The sequence below is a fragment of the Thalassophryne amazonica genome, chromosome 12 (assembly GCF_902500255.1).
Source record: "Thalassophryne amazonica chromosome 12, fThaAma1.1, whole genome shotgun sequence".
Lineage (NCBI taxonomy): Eukaryota > Metazoa > Chordata > Actinopteri > Batrachoidiformes > Batrachoididae > Thalassophryne > Thalassophryne amazonica.
In genome coordinates, this window is record NC_047114.1 from 30,302,197 (window position 1) to 30,322,920 (window position 20,724).

At 41.3% G+C, this 20,724-nt stretch overlaps 1 protein-coding gene across 1 annotated transcript in view; it reads right to left on the bottom strand.

The window, feature by feature from the left end:
• pkn2 (protein kinase N2) overlaps positions 1-20,724 on the bottom strand; it is a 138,113-nt gene that overhangs the window by 82,111 nt on the left and 35,278 nt on the right. Inside the window, 2 exon segments of the mRNA XM_034182478.1 lie at positions 8,192-8,327; positions 8,476-8,640. Of these exon segments, the coding sequence (XP_034038369.1) occupies positions 8,192-8,327; positions 8,476-8,640 (301 nt within the window).

Genomic DNA, 20,724 nt, shown 5'->3' on the forward strand with positions numbered 1-20,724 from the left:
CCATTGTCAGAGGCCATATGTAATTAGACAAAATAAACAAGGTATTGTTGCTGATACGAATCATCACTTTTACATCCAGTTTTCTTTAGACAAGTCAACAGATGGATACAGAAACATTTCCAAATAACTGATTATGTCTCGGACTTCATTAACATCAATCATTAAGAAAGACAAACATTACTGAAATGTAAGGTCAACTTTCCTGGAGTAGACAGTTCTCAAAAAACTGAGTAAATGTGCAAAAAGGCAACTGATTAGGGTACCCACCGAAAATAAATCAGAAGGAGTTATAGTTCAAAATCTCGGATCCCCAGTCTCACATTTCTTTACAGTAGGAATGACTGCATGCATATGGGGAGGAACTTCTTTTTTTTTAATAAGGGTTAGTGCTGGCTTTGTTTGCCCCAATCCCCTCCAGATTCATTTCGTACACAGCTTGTTTCAGTGCTGTACCATGACAAAGGCACTGCAGTCCAGGACTGGGAACTGGGAAGTAAGTAGAGTCACAATCGCTACATCCGTGTTACAGCGACAGAGCACACAGAGTTCTTTATGTGCCTATTTCAGCTTAATTTGTCACTTCCACCATGGAGATTGAGCTGCGGAATAAAATCATAACAAGGAAACTTGCTATGTGCTGTGTGTGTGGACAAAGACACAGAGAAACAGAAGCCCTGGTGTGATATTGTGTTATGACATGGATTGGGCAATACAGTCAACACCATGAGAAATAGTCAACCTAATTATAAAAAAAAAATAATAATAACCATTTTATTTTCTTCAAGGCTTCAGTTGTGGCCTGGATACTACTCCTAATAAAATGATGCCAAATCTACAGTGCATACAGAAAATATTCACAGTGCTTCACTTTTTCCACATGGTTTATGTTACAGCCATATTTCAAAATGGAGCAAATTCATTTTTTTTTTCTTTAAAATTCGGCACACAACACCCTATAATGACAATGTGAAAAATGCTTTTCGGAGAGTTTTGTTAATTTATTAAAAATAAATAAATAAATAAATAAAAATCACGTGCATAAATATTCATGCCTTTGCCATGAAGCTCAAAACTGAGCTCAAGAGTATCCTGTTTACACTGATCCAAATGAGATACTTCTGCAGCTTAAATGGGGTCCACCTGGAATAAATTCAGTTGATTGGACATGATTTGGAAAGGCACACACCTGTTTACATGTAAGGTCCCACAGTTGACAGTGCATGTCAGAGCACAAACAAGCATGAAGTCAAAGGAATTGGCTGTAGACCTCCAAAACAGGATTGTCTCAAGACACAAATTGGGAAAGGGTACAGAAACAATTCCACTGCTTTGAAGGTCCCAATGAGCACAGCGGCCTCCATCATCTGTAAATGGAAGAAGATCGGATCCACCACGACTCTTCTTAGAGCTGGCCGCCTGTCTAAAGTGGGCAAACAGCGGAGAAAGACCTTAGTCACGGAGGTGACCAAGAACCTAATGGCCACTCTGTAAGAGCTCCAGCATGGACAACCATCTTTGCAGCAATCCACCAATCAGGCGTGTATGGTAGAGTGGCCAGATGGAAGCCACTCCTCAGTATAAAGGCACATGGCAGCCACCTGGAGTTTGCTAAAAAGCACCTGAAGGACTGTCAGACCATGAGACACAAAATTATCTGGTCTGATGAGACAAAGACTGAACTCTTTGGTGTGAAAGCCAGGCATCATGTTTGGAGGAAACCAGGCACCATCCCTACAGTGAAGCATGGTGGTGGCAGCATCATGCTGTGGGAATGTTTTTCATTGGCAGGAAGTGGGAGACTAGTTAGGATTCAGGGAAAGATGAATGCAACAATATACAGAGATATCCTGGATGAAAACCTGCTCCAGAGCATTCTTGACCTCAGACTGGGGTGACGGTTCATCTTTCTGCAGGACAATGATCCTAAGCACACAGCCAAGGTATCAAAGGAGTGGCTTCAGGACAACTCTGAATGTCCTTGAGTGGCCCAGCCAGAGCCCAGACCAGAATCTGATTGAACATCTCTGGAGAGATCTGAAAATGTCTGTGCACCAACGTTCCCTATCCAACCTGATGGAGCTTGAGAGGTGCTGCAAAGAGGAATGGGCAAAACTGCCCAAAGATAGGTGCACCAAGCTTGTAGCATCATATTCAAGAAGACTTGAGACATAGGAATCTTCCTCGATGACTCTTCTTTCCTCCCTCAGGTCAGAGAACTGGGGTAGCTTTGCAGTTTCTCGCATAGCTACCTGTGCGATGCATCCCGCAGGTTTGTCCCCCATATTTACTCTCACGATGGCGTAATCTTCAATCTCCTCCTCTGGTGAGTCTCTCCAAAGGAATCGATGCATGTGGACTTCTTGCTCCTTCAGCCATACAGAATTATACATCTTAGTGATGTCTCCGATTGCTGCGTGTTCCCCTCTCTGAAACCTGAGGAGTACCGCCCTGATGGGGTTAAGAACGTCCGGGCCTTTTAGTAAAATGCTGTTCATGCTCACTACCTTGAACTCTTGGCTGCTATTCCAGACAAGACGCACAGGTGTAGTTACTGAGTGGGGGTTCGGTGCCGTTAGGTGACTCGCCCACCACACAGCGCTGTTACAACTATCCATTACTTCCTTTGTGAGCTTAACAGCAGCTCCCCTCTCCAACATCTCGTGGATTTGTCTCACGTATGCCTCCCTCCATATAGGGTCTCTCATAAGCCACTGCATCTTTAGAAAAGTTGCTTCTACCGCCTTCCGATTATGAGGAAGAGAGGTCGGATCTTCCTTCCAGGGGTATTTTGCATCCCAGTGTGACTGGTTGCTGTGAGCATCATTTTCTTTGAATGTCAGGCCTGCTCTTATCTCTAGCTCTTTCTCATCAGCCAGGTACATTTCCTTTCCTCCCGACGAGCACCTCCCACATCGACATCCCCCGCAAGCAGGGTTACAGGTAGCCCCGATACTGTCCCATCTTAGCTACTCAAGGACTTTGGTGTTGCATGCTGCTGTCATGCAGACCTCCATGCCGCCTTTGTGGTTTGAGAGGCCTCCCGTCTTCCCCATGATGAACTCTTCGACATTGACTGCTACCGCCCTCATAGACCGTGCAAAATGTGTCTGAGTGCTGTGCGGTCACCTCTACCTCCTCGAAGAGGTTAGGATGCACCCCACTCACAGTTTTACCCAGAGGACCATCCCACAGCACTAGGTCGCCAACCCTTCGTAGACTTTGTGGGGCCAAATGCCCTTCTCGCATGCTAATGAGAAGGTCAATCTTCTCTGGGCGAGCCAATTCCCCTACTTTGACCTCCGGGAAAAACTGCTCCAGCCGTTTTGAGGTTACCACACGATCAATTTTGGCAATGTCTTCCATCCCATAACAGATCATCTCATGGAATCTCAAGGTCCCCCGTGAAGTCCGCACCTTTAATATCACAAGATACCTTTTCGTACTGACTTTCACCTTCATCCCACTAATACCATATACCACAAAGGAGATCGGTTCACCCGCCAATCCAAAAGTCTCTGCAGTTTGGTGTGTTATACAACCCCTGGCAAAAATTATGGAATCACCGGCCTCAGAGGATGTTCATTCAGTTGTTTAATTTTGTAGAAAAAAAGCAGATCACAGACATGACACAAAACTAAAGTCATTTCAAACGGCAACTTTCTGGCTTTAAGAAACACTATAAGAAATCAAGAAAAAAAGATTGTGGCAGTCAGTAACGGTTACTTTTTTAGACCAAGCAGAGGAAAAAAATATGGAATCACTCAATTCTGAGGAAAAAATTATGGAATCACCCTGTAAATTTTCATCCCCCAAATTAACACCTGCATCAGATCAGATCTGCTCATTGACATTGACCCTATGTGTCTTTTTGCAAGGAATGTTTTTGCAGTTTTTGCTCTATGGCAAGATGCATTATCATCTTGAAAAATGATTTCATCATCCCCAAACATCCTTTCAATTGTCCAAAATATCAACATAAACTTGTGCATTTATTGATGATGTAATGACAGCCATCTCCCCAGTGCCTTTACCTGACATGCAGCCCCATATCATCAATGACTGTGGAAATTTACATGTTCTCTTCAGGCAGTTATCTTTATAAATCTCATTGGAAAGGCACCAAACAAAAGTTCCAGCATCATCACCTTGCCCAATGCAGATTCAAGATTCATCACTGAATATGACTTTCATCCAGTCATCCACAGTCCACAATTGCTTTTCCTTAGCCCATTGTAACCTTGTTTTTTCTGTTTAGGTGTTAATGATGCCTTTCGTTTAGCTTTTCTGTATGTAAATCCCATTTCCTTTAGGCGGTTTCTTACAGTTCGGTCACAGACGTTGACTCCAGTTTCCTCCCATTCGTTCCTCATTTGTTTTGTTGTACATTTTTCGATTTTTGAGACATATTGCTTGAAGTTTTCTGTCTTGACGCTTTGATGTCTTCCTTGGTCTACCAGTATGTTTGCCTTTAACAACCTTCCCATGTTGTTTGTATTTGGTCCAGAGTTTAGACAGTTGACTGTGAACAACCAACATCGTTTGCAACATTGCGTGATGATTTACTCTCTTAAGAGTTTGATAATCCTCTCCTTTGTTTCAATTGACATCTCTCGTGTTGGAGCCATGATTCACGTCAGTCCACTTGGTGCAACAGCTCTCCAAGGTGTGTTCACTCCTTTTTAGATGCAGACTAATGAGCAGATCTGATATGATGCAGGTGTTAGTTTTGGGGATGAAAATTTACAGGGTGATTCCATAATTTTTTCCTCAGAATTGAGTGATTACATATTTTTTTCCTCTGCTTGGTCTAAAAACGTAACCGTTACTGACTGCCACAATCTTTTTTTCTTGATTTCTTATAGTGTTTCTTAAAGCCAGAAAGTTGCCATTTGAAATGACTTTAGTTTTGTGTCATGTCTGTGATCTGATTTTTTTCTACAAAATTAAACAACTGAATGAACATCCTCCGAGGCCGGTGATTCCATAATTTTTGCCAGGGGTTGTATAATTGGTATCAGAGGCGAGATCAACCAAGGCTCCCAGGCTGTCACCCCTCTTCGTTGTAACAGGTACAAGCATCAAGAGAACTGGGTGCTCTGTTAAGCCGCTCTGTTTTATCAAGTCCCTGCCAGCGCACACTTTTGAGATGGCCTTATTCATATAGGCTCTGCGGACAGCTTCCAGCTGCTGGGGGTCAGTCCCAGCCCAGCAAACACAGCCTCTTGCTCTTCTGTTGGGCCAGATGGTCCCCTCCTCCCCTCAGCTCTGCCGTCCCCCTTTGCAGCACCCAACTTCATTAGTGCTTTAGGGCAGAGGAAGTAGTGGTGGTCAGCCGGAATGTCACCTATCTTACACTCCTCCTTGCGACAGAGGAACCTTGATGTGCAAGAACTGTCTGCCTTGTGAATATCCAGGCACTTTGTACAGACTTTAACCTTTTTTACCTGGGCTTTCTTTTCTGCCAGGTTAGCCTTCCTGAAGGTTTTACAGCGAAACAGCTTCTTTCCATGATTCACATCACCACACACAGCACAAGGTATCTGCTGGGAGTCCTTGACTTCACTCACAGTAGTCTTAGTGAATGATCTCCTTTCCTTCTGCAATCTACCAAACTCCTCTCTGGAAGGGTTGCCAAGAAGGCACAGCGGATGCAACTCAAATTTTCCAACGTTTATTTTCTTCACGCACACGCAGCAAACGCACATACAGCCCAGCTGCGGAAGACTGTTAACAGATTACACTTTGCTGGATCATAAGTTTGTTCACCAGCCACAAAAATATTTATCAATCAAGCTCAATATTAGTTTGTTAGTTTGTTAAGCTGCAAACTGACAATGCGTGCTGGTCCTGACAATTAACCAAACTTGGGAGGTCGGACCATTATAACACCTGCTTCCTTTTGCAACCTGCGCATGCTCCCTCCGTACAGTCTCAGCCACTTATATAAATAAGATAACACACCCACTTAACCTAGTAGAAAGTTCTACAATTATATACCAATGTGTAACACACACCAAGACCCATATTTGGAACAGCAGTTTGTAGCTCTGGTTTATTTATTCACATAACAGAATCTCTGCTACCTCTAAAATGGCTGTCAAAATCTGCGGTCATGTGGGTTCGTTTAAAGTCCAAAATCAGGTAGTGCGTCCCAGTTTATTTCATGTTATCAGGTGTTGAAATTAAATTTAATTACTAAGCTACAAGAAATGTGTGTTTTTGTCAATTCTGGGGGGTTGCACGACAGGACCCTCTGGCCCATGGACTAACGGGTGACATTATCACACCTGTGCACTCAGGGGGAACTTACCAAAACATCATAGCGTTCATCTTTCAAGCTCTCTTGTGTTTAAAATTTGAAGATCTCGACATCTCAAAGGTGCTCTACTGAAAGCATACGCCCTACTTCACTGTTTTCTCTCTTTTAACCATCTTATCAGAATGTTTACACAACATGAGCTCTGTCTTCAGTGAGCACCAACGTTCATTCTGCTCCAAGTGCAAAGCTAATTTAATCCCTCTCTGAATCACATGCCTTCTTTTGTTTCTTATACTTGATCTTGAACTTTTCTGTTTTGTTTTGTTTTTTTTGTGGACATTCCAATCAGTGTTTTTAAGTGTCGTCCTTGGGTGGAAGTTTGATTTCTATGCCTTCACGGCAAAAATCACAGTGAGTTGAGAGTTGCAACTGTGTGTGCGCATCGTGAAAATAGCCTGTTAAAAACAGTCACTGATGTTTCTGGTGCTGCAGTTTGATTTCCTCAAAGGATGCACTGATAAATTCACTGTGCACTCTGTTGTTGGATAGATGAAAGCTCTGATCAAAACCATTATGAACCATCCCGATAAAGGCGCTTTTTTTTAAAATTAGTCAGTTAAACTTGACTCACTAAAAAAAAGTGCTGATTTGAAACATTATCCACTCCGTGGCAGAAAATCTGTGTCCGATCCGAACTGCAGATTTTTTGTGATCTGTGATACCCCTAGTAGGAAGTGATAGAGTATCAAGATGAATTTGTATATATAACGATGGTAAGCTTTGGACATTTATATGCGATATGGTCAGATCTAGCAGGTATTAGACAGCAGAAATAAGCACAAAAACATCTGGATTTTTTTAGCTTACAAAACTGGAAGGGGGAAAGGATATGAGGGACACAAAAAGCAACTGTAAATGTGAACTTGTATCATCCTCCAAAGCTGAGGATTTGGTGACAAATGAAAGCTAATTTAACTGAGGGTTAGTAAATAAGGTTAAGTGATCAGGCAGTGGCTAAAGAGTTGACCTTCTAATATGCAGACCTGGATTGAAATCCCGCTCATGCTACTGCTCTGTGTCCTTGGACATGACACTTATTCTGCACTGTCCCAGTCCAATCAGGCGTAAATGGATATGGGCCTTGGCTCAGAAAGTAACCTGCATCGGACTGGCACCCACTCCAGGGGAAGCCATAGACTCACCCGCTTCACACAACTGAATCCGGAGATATAAAGGATTATATTATACTATAGATAAGACTTATGTAACAGACAGTTATAGCTGCACTGATACTTAATGATACTATAGCAGGATGACAAAATAAAGACACAAAGCCTCTGTTGCTGGAAGAGAGAACTTTTCCCTAATGAACTCATCTGTCAACTTGCACAGAACCAGCCACACACTCCCCTTCTGTCCTTTCAAAATAAAAGCCCCAGATATGCAGGGTTGCTGCCTCAACAACACTTCTATAGCATTACCTTTTAATCTTGTCAACAAAGTGCTTCCTTAAATAAAAGATAATAAAAAGACAAAGGTGTAACAAATGAAGCTTGTACTTTCTTCAGGTTTCTGTCATTATCAGGATGTCTAGAATGTGTCTGACAGTATTAAATAACAAATATCAAGAAATCAATATGAAAATATATTACATGTTTTACCATATCATATAGCCCAGACCAGTCTTAAAGACTGAGTAGAGCTGAAGCTCCAATTTATGACTCTTCAGCAGCTCTCAGCAAAAGGGTTTTTAAATCAAGTGTGTGAGTATTCTACTCACCTTTGACAATTGCTTCATACGAGAGAAATTACTCAACAGAAAATACTTAAGTGTCAATAGGGCGAGGCAGGTTAAGTTCTTAAAATGTTACATGTGCTACGGGTGATATGCTAATTTATGTCATGTTGTAGCAGATCTGAAATATTGGTTACCCAAAACTTCTTCAGGATCTTTCACCACAATATGGGCATTGAGCTCTTGTAGCTCCTGGTGAAGCTCCTCGACCTTCTTGTTTGATTTTTTCAGCATGTTGTCAACATAAGCCAGGCTCTTCTTGTCTGTGGTGACCTGAGGAAAGGATAGGAAAGAAAGGCTTTTCTGTTACTTCACTACTTCTTCAAGAAATCTGTGAAACAAAACAATACAGTGACCGCAATTTAAGAGGTGTGCAGGTTTTATTCCGGCTACCTGCACAACTCAATCAAATATTACATGCCTTGCGCAGGTTCTCTGCCCCTTCCTTTATCTTCAGTTCCTTACGAATCTCACGGCGAATCTGCTCCTTAATCTCATCCAGCTTCTGTTGGACCATGGTGTCAGACAGGTCCAGGTTGTGCCCCAGTCCAAGCCGCTCAGACACCAGCTGGGCCCTGGCATCCCCCTGAGGAAAAGCATAAGGAGACAGAAAGGGAAGAGGAAAAAAATAAGGTGTGGAACATAATTTACAGGAAATCAGTGATGGGAGAGGGAGGAGACAAGAACAGAGTGGGCAGTACCACAGAAAAAGAGAGGAGAGGACACACAGAGGTCAGTGAGTGAGTCGACAACAATGCTGAACACGCTGAAGTTTGTGGATAAGCTTTAAAAAGCTAAACTTATCTAAACTGTCATGGCTGACCAAAAACAGCAGTTACCTTCATGCAAAAACAAATAAATTTAAAAAAGCACCAACACAGCTCTGTAGAATGCATACTGCAGGTACCACCAAAAATGACTCATTTGGAAATGCACGGGTACAGGTGAAAAATCAAACTGATCAGAGGGCTGATGCAAACCCTGCATGATCTGATCAGACTTCCTGTTATGACTTCCTTGTGATTCCATCAGGAGACCACTTACACCAATCAATCACAAATATTTTGCTGATTAATATAAATTTGAGATCATCGATGTAGCCCTATTTGTTAGAGATGTTGACCTTCACCTTTGTCCAATCTTTTCCAAAAATAAATCCTCTTGAGATAGCTACCCAACTAATATTCACACCAAGTTCAGTGCAAATCTGTGCCACTTTTTTAATTTTTCAAGTTATCTTGTTCACAGACAGGACCAATTACAATACCCTGTCTTGCTGGCGCACAGGGCAAAAACTTTTGACTGAACATTTTTTCCTGTGAAGCACAAGTGCACATCACCTGGCTGTAGGGATGTGAAGATATTAAAATGTGACAATATTTCTCCGTGTGTAAAGCTGCTCCCCCCAACTGCTCAGAGAGCTTATTTTGGAAATCTCTCAACTTTTCAGAAGGCAGGCTGCTGTTCTGTGCATGTCATCACCCCATGTCAGCACCTACTGAAAGTCCAAAGCACAGCACAGTGTAGCATGCACTTTAATGCCACACAAACCAGACAGTCTGTGTTTTGAGATAGTGAAAGGAATGGAGAGGGAGAGAGGGAGAGATCTACAAAGACAAACTCATTCACACACATATGGTCAATTCACCTAACCTGCATGTCTTTGGAAGTGGGAGGAAGCCTGAGCACCCAGAGGAAACTCATCAGATATGGGGAGAACATGCCAATCACGTTGAATACAATAACTTGTAATTAAAATAGTTTTAAGTAAAAACAAAAAAAGATGCTTTGGAACGCTTTGATGTTTGTAAATTAAAACCATAACTTAGCTGCCGTCGTTTCAGATTAGATGATTTCTTGATTAACATGATAATGAACCTTGGGCATTTATTTTTAGACAAAATAGCATGAAAAGTAATATGTGCATTTTTAAGTCTAGTATATTCCTTCATTCATATCTGCATTTCAACCAGGAAAAAAAGACACCATAAATAAATATATATATTTATTATAAACACAACAGGAGATGATGTATGATGCAACTCCACACAGAAAGGACCAGGTGGGAAACAATCCCAGGACCACCTACTTGACAGTCAAACACTACTAACCACAAAACCACATATACGAGTACACAGGGTTCTCACCAGCATTATAACAGCGTAAACAAACTACTCTGCAGTTAGGCCGTTACGACGTTTCCGAGGGTGTGTAGCGGGAAAATGCACAGTAAGTCTATTTCAGGTGATAAGCGTGGACCTCTTTCTCTTAAAACGCTTTACTCTTGTGTGTCGCGTTGGAAAGCTGTAGGTTTTGGTGGTACAGATTAGCTCTTACACGGCTTATGCGCATGCTCTAGTCTTCTGCTTTTTTTCTTGGGACGTTACAGCGCAACACACAGGCCTGGGATATGTACTACAACGTTAAACGGAGCTTTGAGGCACAGAATTTGCCTCGAACATATTTTGTAATCAAATTATACGAGTTACTCGACTAATCGTTTCAGCCCTAAGTGGTGCAAAACCTAAGCATTCCCCAAACCCCGGCTTTTTAAGGTGATTTTTCCATCCCATTACACTGAGAAAAAAAAAATCCTACTGAGAACCCTGATACACACACATACATATACATTTATTTATGGTGAAGAAGTAGTCATGGTTTGGTTCATATTTGTGGTTAGATATCAGAATTTGGTACGGGTTTGGTTTTAACATACAGTAACTTTAATTATGCTGTTTCATGTTTGTAAGAAACTAATTTCTTCAATGAAGAAGTTTGTTCCCATTTTAGGTGTGATTATCTAGGGCGTGATGTGTGACTTATTTTTACCTCCGATTTAGGGCATCCAAAATCCATCCTACATATTTGTCTGTCTAAGAAGTGCAATCTGGGGTCAACAGTGCAGTTCTGTGTTTTGGACTAATGTTTTCACTGGCGTTGTCAGTCATCACTGAGCTGCATGTTTACAGCAGACACCTTAACTAAAGAGGGATTAAAGAGTCACTTCCTGAACAGCTTTGGCTTTAAAGGTCTTATTGAATAAAATGGTGAGAGACCAGTAGTTGATCACAGAACAGGTCTGTGATTCACATAAGACTGTGAGTAATCAGTCTGTAATTTGATTATAAAGCTCACCAATCTAAGCACTGTACTCTCAATCCTGCTTCTAAATATAAGACCCTTTTTTTTTTAAAAGGATCACACAGGATGTGACAATGACCACCTTAGATTTTCTTCATATCTGTATCACAGGAAGCACTTACCACCAAACCATTTAAGAAAGAGAAGAAAATTAACAATGAGTTTATCTTTTAAAAATGTATTGCAAAAGAGTTTTCAAATGTTTAATTGCGTTACATGTTCACCTCACATATGATCATCTGTTCACTGGCTGAAAGAAGCAGTTTACTCATGTTTTGTATAGTGACATTAATTAGCTCATTAGCAATACTCCTTAAAGGAGACCTGCATTGAAAAAAATGCAGTCAGATTTTTTTGAACAAAAAATGACTTACATTTACACGAGATCCTTCTGAATGTAGTAAAGTAAATCTGCAAGCCCAGATCTGTCATTCAACGGAGAAATCTTCATTTGAAAATGACAAATTTACAGCTAACATTTAGCCCTCCGCAAATTGTCCCTCTCATCATGGACGCTGCCGAGACGTCACGGACAAGACCCTCTCCCAGCATGCATTGCGCCAACTGTAATTTGTGGATTTACGTCAGTTTGCATCTGCACCTTTTTCTTGTCTTATACGGAAGGATCTACTTTTTTTAAAACTTCATACTCTCTTGCGGTATGTTTGGTGAGTACACATTTCTTTTATTTGTGCTTGAAAATTATTTTGGGGGACTCTTTCATACGCCCGTTTGATTGAGTGGTGTCGCAATGAAAATCTACTGTCTTTCGCCTCCGGTACCATCGCGGGATATGGAGGCGAGACCCGCAAAGAATCCCAGTCATTAAAAATATATAAACCTCTCTCAGCGTCCATGGAGCTCTGAGGCTCCAACTGCCGAGACGTGCGGTGCTGTGGATTTTGCCGCAAGAAGTCTGTCCTTGCAGCAACAGGTGTACCGGCCGCTTCGCATTAAAACAGCGAGCGTAATCTCAGGACTTGTGCCAAGTGTGCTGCAGCTCCATTCAGTAGACAGAGAGGTGATGCCGGTGTTGTGCGCTGAATCTGGCACAACACCGGCTGCAAAGCAGACACGGGCGGTGTGACTGGCCCGCGTCGGCGGTTAACAAGCTCGTTAACGAGCACGCAGACTTAATAAGTGCAGCGGAGGCAGAGAGCGGGAGAGGAAGAACGGCCCCCGCTGTCGATGTCGTTGCTGATCTGAGCACACAGATCTGTATCTCACATTCATTGCAGCTTACTTTTGGATGTTGAAACCAGGACATGTATAAGTAACATTACTAACAGATAAAATCAATTTCAATGCGGGATCGGACTGAAGGCGGGAGCGCATCGTCTTGTCCCTGACGTCATGGAAATGATACGGCTGTACAAACTGTTTTCACAGAGGGCTAAATTTTAGCTGCAAATTTGTAATTTTTAAACGAAGATTTCTCCGCTGAATTACAAATTTGGGCTTACAGATTTACTTTAATGCATTCACAAGGGTCTTATAAATACATATCAGCTATTTCTTTCTGAAATCTGACCACATTTATTTCAATGCAGGTCTACTTTAACACTGTGTGCGCCTTATAAATAATAATGCCACAATTAAATTCAATTTGCTTCTTGCTAATCAATGTAGCAACAGAAGCTACAACTTTCCAAAACGGCACACTGAGTAAAATAAAGCCATTTAACAGAAAGACGGTCTGTGTTGATCATCTGAAGAGACTTATTCAATTTCAATTTATTTTTAGTTATGAAGCACCAAGTCACAACAACGCATCCTCAAAGCGCTTCATACAAGTAAAGTCTAACCCCACCAACCCCCGTGACCAAGCACACGGGCGACAGTGTTAAGGACAAACTCCCTCTGGTGATAGAGGAAGAAACCTCAAGCAGACCAGACTCAGGGGGTGACCCACTGCTTTGGCCATTCTAAGAAACAGAAAATGCATCTTATTGAGTATTTAAACCAAAACAGTGTGTTCATATAATTTTAAACAAGAGTCACTGGGAGATGATTTATCCTTCTGGTCCCCACAAATCAGTAATACAAAGTGTTGGGGATCACCCAAGTACACCATTAGGCTAAATATGAAAGAAAGTGGTCAACTGGTTCTTGAGAAATCGCATTAACAAGGGTGGCAATGACAATTATCATGAATATCTCGCTGTGACCTTGAAATTGGCCACCAGGTCACCGTAATCGACTGGTGTCGGAGAATCACCCAAGTACACCCTTATGCTAAATATGAATGAAGATGGTCACCTAGTTCTTGAGATATTGTGCTAACAAGGGTGGCAATGACAATATCTTGAATGCTTTGCCGTGACCTTGAAATTGACGTGAAGGCCTGAATGTGGATCAAAGTGTCTATGAATCTGTCTTGCATTTTTCGGACACACTCTGGCTTATTAATTTTTTCATTAGGTATACGAGGGGCCGACCACACAAGTTAAAGACTTGGATGAAACTATGTATAATCTTGTGTAGAATGTTTAAAAAAAAAAAAAACAGCATTTGACTAGACAAAGATATGACCTGAACTCTTCAATTATTTCTTCAACAATGACATTAGCCTTTAGGTAATGTTTGATTAATATGCTTAAATTTTATTTACACTGACCCACTCACAAATGATCCAAATATCATTAAAAATATGACTTGTATCCATGGGTAAAGTGTTATCAGGTATGTCATTGGGAAATTTTAAATTCTTTAGAAGTGAAGGAGGGTTTGGGAGACAAGCAGCATCTTCATCCAAATGGAGAAAATTTTAACTTCTAACTTGAAATGGTACCATTTGGAGCACTTTCATAAACAAAATTCAAAGAAATGTAAACTTGGAATATGGTTAATTTTCAATACAATATTAATAAATGAATCCCAATATATAACCAAAACAAATTATCCAGTGAAAACAGTCTTAAATATGAAATTCTGCAGAAATGGTACACTGTCCTTTCTCTTCCAACAGTGATAACATACCATACCGTCTCAACAAACCGGTTCAGTGCCATCTCTTTGAAGACCAATCTAATAACGGGCTTCATTCACCAATATCTTCTTAAGAATCTTCTTATATTCTTTCTTAAGTTGCCCCTAAGAAGGTTCTTAAGAAAACTCAATGTCAGCCCACCAATGCCCATAAAAGGGCATGGAACTGCATGGACACAGATTTCATAAAGAGGAAACAAATTGCCAAAAGCAAAAGGAAAATCAATTTCAGTGCAGCAGGGAAAGAGAGAAAAGAACTTCTGCACTTCACAGGAGGGGGTACTGTTGCAGGAAATCAGCGAAAAAGAATGGTTCAATTTAAAATCCAACACTAAAAACCATCTCAAAATCCAGACTGGAGAGATGCAGTGGACTGGACGGGGGAACAGCAGACACCCAAAAGCTGTCTGAGTTAGACCAGCATGTCGGGACTATCATCGGGAGACGGCACTCTCAGGTATACTGTGGGAAAAATCTAAATAATTTTATATTTAATTTTCCCCCACCCTACTTTTTAGGAGCATCATCAACTGAGTGTCTGGATACAGGCCTGGGCCCCGAGGCAACATTTCCATTCCCTCCCTGTGCTTCTGCTACTCCACTTGATTAATGTACAAGTGTTGGTACACTGTAAAAACTGAAGTCCACCAGCTGCCTTGAAAATATGAGTTAATTCAACTGAATATCAGTTAACTCACCTTAAAGATAAGATTCATTTCAACTCACAATTTGTGAAGACGATGAATCGCTTTAAGTTCAGATTTTGAAAACATATAAACTTGAGTTCAATATACTACACTTGCCATTACAAGTGGAGCAAATAAGAAGACATAAGTTCACTTAATGGGGCTATCATTTTTTAGAGTGTAACTTTAATTTGTTTTAATATAAACTCTGTAAATTACCAAAACAGAACATATAATAATGAACAGCGATATCACAGACATATCACTGCAATATTGTACTTTAATGACCTTCACATAAGCAGACAACGCAACCAATGTGACAACATGTCTGCACTGAAATGTGAGTAAAAGTACTCGAGTGTTCGTAGGATTTGTTCTTACCTATGAACAAATCCTGGATAGGAAAGCATTCATGAATGCCACAATCTTCATAAAACGTCGTAAGCAGGACTTAGGAAAATATTTGTTCTTAAGAACGGTTTGTGAATTAAGCCCAATGTGTGGACTTTTTTCATTCTTGTGTACAGCTGTGATGTAATACATAAAGTGAGTTACTCATATACACTTACCAGCCACTTTATTAGGTACAACTTGCTAGTACCTGGTTGTACCCCATTTGCCTTCAGAACTGCCTTAATTCTTCATGACATAGATTCAACAAGGTGTTGGAAACATCCCTCAGAGATGTTGGTCCATACTAACGTCATGGCATCAGGCAACCAGTCTGCCCATTCTGCTCTGACCTCTGGAATCAATACGGCAGCCACGATTAGTCGACCAGTCACGAATACATTGACTATCAAAATGGTCAGCGACTAATTTAATGATCAACATCATTGTTTATTTTTTAAGCTTTGTTTTTCTCTCAAAACTGCCACTGTACCTTCTGCTGCCTTTCTGTCCTTGACGCACATGTGCAGTAGTGGTAATCCGGGTGAGCTGTGATGTTACCCGAAACGTTATGCCAAAACAATATCATGGCTAAGTTAAAGAGAAAAACATGCAAAGCAAAATCTGCACGGCAGAACTTGCCTTCCACAGCAGCACAACGATGATGCAGGTGCATCTGAGAAGGAAACACGCTGTGGCTGACAAAGAGGGACAATTGTCTCGGTAAGCTAATTGGCTAGTTAGCCACCAACATTAATATTTATAGTGAGCTACTTACTTATATTGATAGCTAGAAATGTCAACATTAATGATGATTAATTCTGTGTGTTTGCTGCAATGTTATAACAGCAATGTCATGTTTGAATAGGAAATGAGCTAACGCTGTTTTATAATGCTACATTACAGTGGTAAAAAAATATGTTCCTTCCTTCAATGGACGACTTTGCTAGCAAGCCAACAATATGCACACCACTGAAGCAATCTTGAAGATGTTGGTGAATGACATGAGACCTTTGTCCGTGATTGGCGATCAAGGTTTCAAATTGTCTTCATTTTTTAGTTAGCACATACCTTAAACACTTAAAGCTTGAACTTAATGATGGTTATATAAGAGCAGCTGCATGCTGGTGCAATAAGCCGCAATTTAAGGATGATCCAATTAGACGACTAATCACAAAAATCATCGGTGACTAGTCGATTATCAAAATAATCGTTTGTGGCAGCCCTATAAATCAACAAGGCATTTTCGTCCACACAACTGCCACTCACTGGATAGCTTCTCTTTTATTTTTAACCATTTGCTGCAAACCCTAGAGATGGTTGTGTGTGAAAATTCCAATAGATCAACAGTTTCTGAAATACTCAGACCAGCCCGTCTGGCAACAACAACTGTTTTACAGTCAAAGTCACTTAAATTCCCTTTCTTCCCCATTCTGATGCTGGGTTTAAACTTCAGCAATTTTTCTTCACCAAGTCTAGATACCTAAATGCTTTGACTTTCTGCTATGTGATTGGCTGATTAGCTATTTGTGTTTACAAGCAAATGAACAGGTCTACCTAATAAAGTAGACAGTGAGTCTACATTTAATGTAATAATCATGGATTTGGAACTGGAATACTTAATGTTTTCACAGCGGGAACGCTTGCAGATGCCATTGCTATTCACAAAGCTTCCTACAACAGGGTTATGCACTGGCAGGATTCTAGGTTTATAGCACAGCGGTAGTTTTTACCAGTCAGTTGGTCTACTTGCTCATTACAGTGTTGTGTGGGCCGCTGAAGAGGAGGAACTGCTGGCCCACCTCCAGAGGGCGTCCTGCCTGAAGTGCGGGCTTCAGGCATGTGAGGGCGCCGGAGCAACCGGGAGTGGCAGCTGTCACTCATCAACAACGCCAGCTGTCACTCATCACCATCATCCACACCTCCATAAGAGCCGGGCAGCATCTTCACCTCACTGCCGAGAAATCGTCTACCGACAAGTAAACGTCTCAGTCTTTTTGGTGTCATACAGTGGTAACGTTTTTACTTCTGTGCTGACTGACATAATTCTGAGTTTGCAGACTCTGTGTAGTGTGACTTCAGGATCTGTACAAGCTCCGTGTGCATTGTGATTGAGAGGTGGAGGTGCTTTCCACCTTTATGTTGAACTGTTTGCTGGGTGTTCACGCACCCACCATCACCTGTCTGTTCTTCCTGCCAGCAGTACCCGATCTGACAGCCGGAGGCAGTGGCCACCTGGGCACCCAGCGCTTGGTGGCTCCAGGATTGCTTCAGGTCCGGTGGAGTGGAAGGCGTGTGGGATCCGGCTCTTTTCTGGACGGGCGTCTTCTATCCTCGAGCCTGCTCACACATCACCGTAACTTATTTGACTGTTGATCTCAATTGTGTTGTCTGTTGCGCACATTCACAACATTAAATTGTTATATTTGGATTATTCCATTGTCCGTTCATTTGCGCCCCCTGTTGTGGGTCCGTGTTCCTACACTTTTCACAACATAGAGATCATAAATACAAAGCATTATTTAAACTAACAACACTGAAAAAGTATACAACGTGCCACAGCCAGATGTAGCCAGCGACATTCACACAGTTCTATGCGGTCTGTCTCGGCATTTACCTTTTAGCATGAAGCTCAGAGCAGCACAGACTTAAGATGAAAACTTGAGCACCCACAGTGAGAGCAGTAACACTTACCACAACACTATAACTTCTTTCTTTCATGCTTGCTCGCACAATTCCTCAGCGTCACACATTAAATAAGTGCAATTAGCTACATGATCTGATTTCCCCTTGATGTGGTGGATTTGGCTCATCAGAAAAGCAGGAAGCTAACCAGGCAATCATTTTAATAGAAGCAATAGTTTGTGTGGAACCAGCCGAATGGTTATCAATAAACATTCCTTTGCCAGGTGAAAGGGAAACGGTTGTATAACGCAAAAACAAATTCTAGTCTCAAATCATTTTTCCACAAAAATACAGTGTCAATAACACAACTTCAGCATTTGCATGAAAGGTTTTGGCCACTGAGTCCTGGTATTGAAAATGCTACTAGGCACTGAAAATGTGAGTCGTGCGGCCAAGCACCTTGAGGGGGCAAAGCCATCTCACACAAGCGCTGAATTCAATCCACAGAGTTGCTAATTTCAGCAGCTACTCAAGGGTGCTGCACTGTGCAAAGAAAGGTATCAAATGATCCCATGAAAGTAAAGCGTGTCCAAGGTTATGTAGTTTCATATTTGCAGGGCTGGCATTGAGGCAATATGGCTAAGCCTGAAACTAATTTGTCGAGGGGTTTGGGGGGCCGCCTAGGTCCCCAATGGGGTCCAGGGGCAAAGCCCCGGGCTGGGGGCTGCGATTTTAGGCCTTTTCAAACCTGTTTGGAAAGCTCTCAGGAACACCCAATGTTAAAGATTTTAAACAATCATTATCATCTTTGAGGTCAAGTGGTTTGTGTTTTACAATGCAGTTTTCTAAAGCAAAAATAAAATAACCACAAACAATGAAGCTATGAGAACTGTAATTTAATAAAACATAACAAACAACATCATCAGTACTGTAGTTAATCAGAACATCAGAGCAGTGTTTGTAATGAACTAAACTTTACAGACTAGAATATAAAATGGCTTTTCAATAACTTTGTTCATACAGATACACATATTTGACACCAGTGGTGTCACAACAGATAAAAAACATAAAATACTACTTACTGCAATCGGCTGCACTGGTCAATATCATATCCACTAAATAATCGCTTTCTTTAATTTGATCGCTTTGTCTAACAGGCGCCTGCAAAATGCTAAGAAAAGATTTTTGTTCTGATACAGATCGAGCCACATTAAAACACGTTCAATGATTGGTTATCACATCAAGCTAGACCAATGAAAAATCTTGTTATTAAACAAAGCACAGGGTATATTTTGCGGCTCTTATTAAACAAAGAACCGGTATATTTCCCGGCCCTAAACGTCATTCGAGGACCATCCCCTCAAACTCTGTCATAATTGTGTTATAAACCAGTCACCATTTGTTTTATTATACATCTGTGTAATTAATAAAATTATCTTCACAGACGATTCGTTCGCGCGTACACGCATGTGGAAAAAAAAATGGCAGCTGTTGCACTTCCTCGCTTTCTCCCCTCAAACGCTGTCATAATTGTGTTAAATAAAAGACAAAAGGGACATAAGTCCTGCTCACAGGCTGACTGCAAGAGACAGGACATGTCCACGTCAAGTATAAACTCCAGACAGACATCTCCAAGTCACTACATATCCAGTCCCTGATTGGTCATTGCGGGGCGACAAGACGAAAAAGTTCAGATTTTTCAACTTGGGGAGAAAGGCGACGCAACGCAATATCGTGCCACAAATGCGGCAATCACTCAAAAATCGCTTTATTTGCATCCATTGCGTCGCGTCACTTGAGCTTTTGTGGCGCCACAACGCGTCCTTCCATAGGGATTACATGGCAACCTGTCGCCTCCGCTGCATTATATCCGGATCCAAAAGCCGGAAATCCAGGCCTGTATTTGAAAAAGACAATGATAACAAAAGTAAATCCACGACAGTGTAGGGGCACAAATCTTTTGAAATGAAGCAGGCGTTGGGTCTAATTAATCTATTTGCACATTCACAGTTGGCTAGAAAGTTGTAAAAAAAAAAAAAAATTAGATTAGGCTGAACTTCATACACAATACAATGCATGGGATGTCCCACGCATTCTAAAAATGCATCAATTGCCACACAAATAGAAGGGATAGCCTCCTTGTTTAGATCCAACTGTTTTTTAAAGCCCATTTCCCACACTGTGCTCGACTGTATTTCTCCAGTCTTTCCTGGTGGCAGACAAAAATGCTCCTACCTTTCCCTAAACATCTTATCCTTGAGAAACTTGTGCACACTGTACCCATCAAGGCCAGTATTGCTGCACCATCCCACAACACACCTATTCACCATTTTGATGTATTCGCTATGAAACTCCACCAAAAACACGTGTTCTAAGAGTGCTCTGAGAGGACAATATTCTCCACTGCCAAATGCTGCTTTGGTACAAGAGCTAGCTACATTCTGATAACATTTCAAGGTATGTGATAGTTGATCTCAGAATGCAGGCACCAACACACAAAACTGGCAGTGTCTAGATTTGTAAATCAAGGGCCATAACTCTTTAATTCTTTCACCAAAACATCAAATCTAGGCTCACATCTTAAGATGTACCTTGCGGCAAATTGTACCTGCAGTTTTGAGATCTGCACTATAAATGTTTTCAAAATTGCATTATGTCTGTTTTTGTTTTTAATTTAGGGACCCATTGAGAAACACATTATTATGTTTACAATTAAGTTCATATTGCGATATATACTGTAACAGTGAAGGGATTCAATTTATACCATGATATGAATTTTAGGTCATATTGTCCAGCCCTAGCCACCAGGCATCGCCGTTATGCTGAGTAGCACTGTGTGC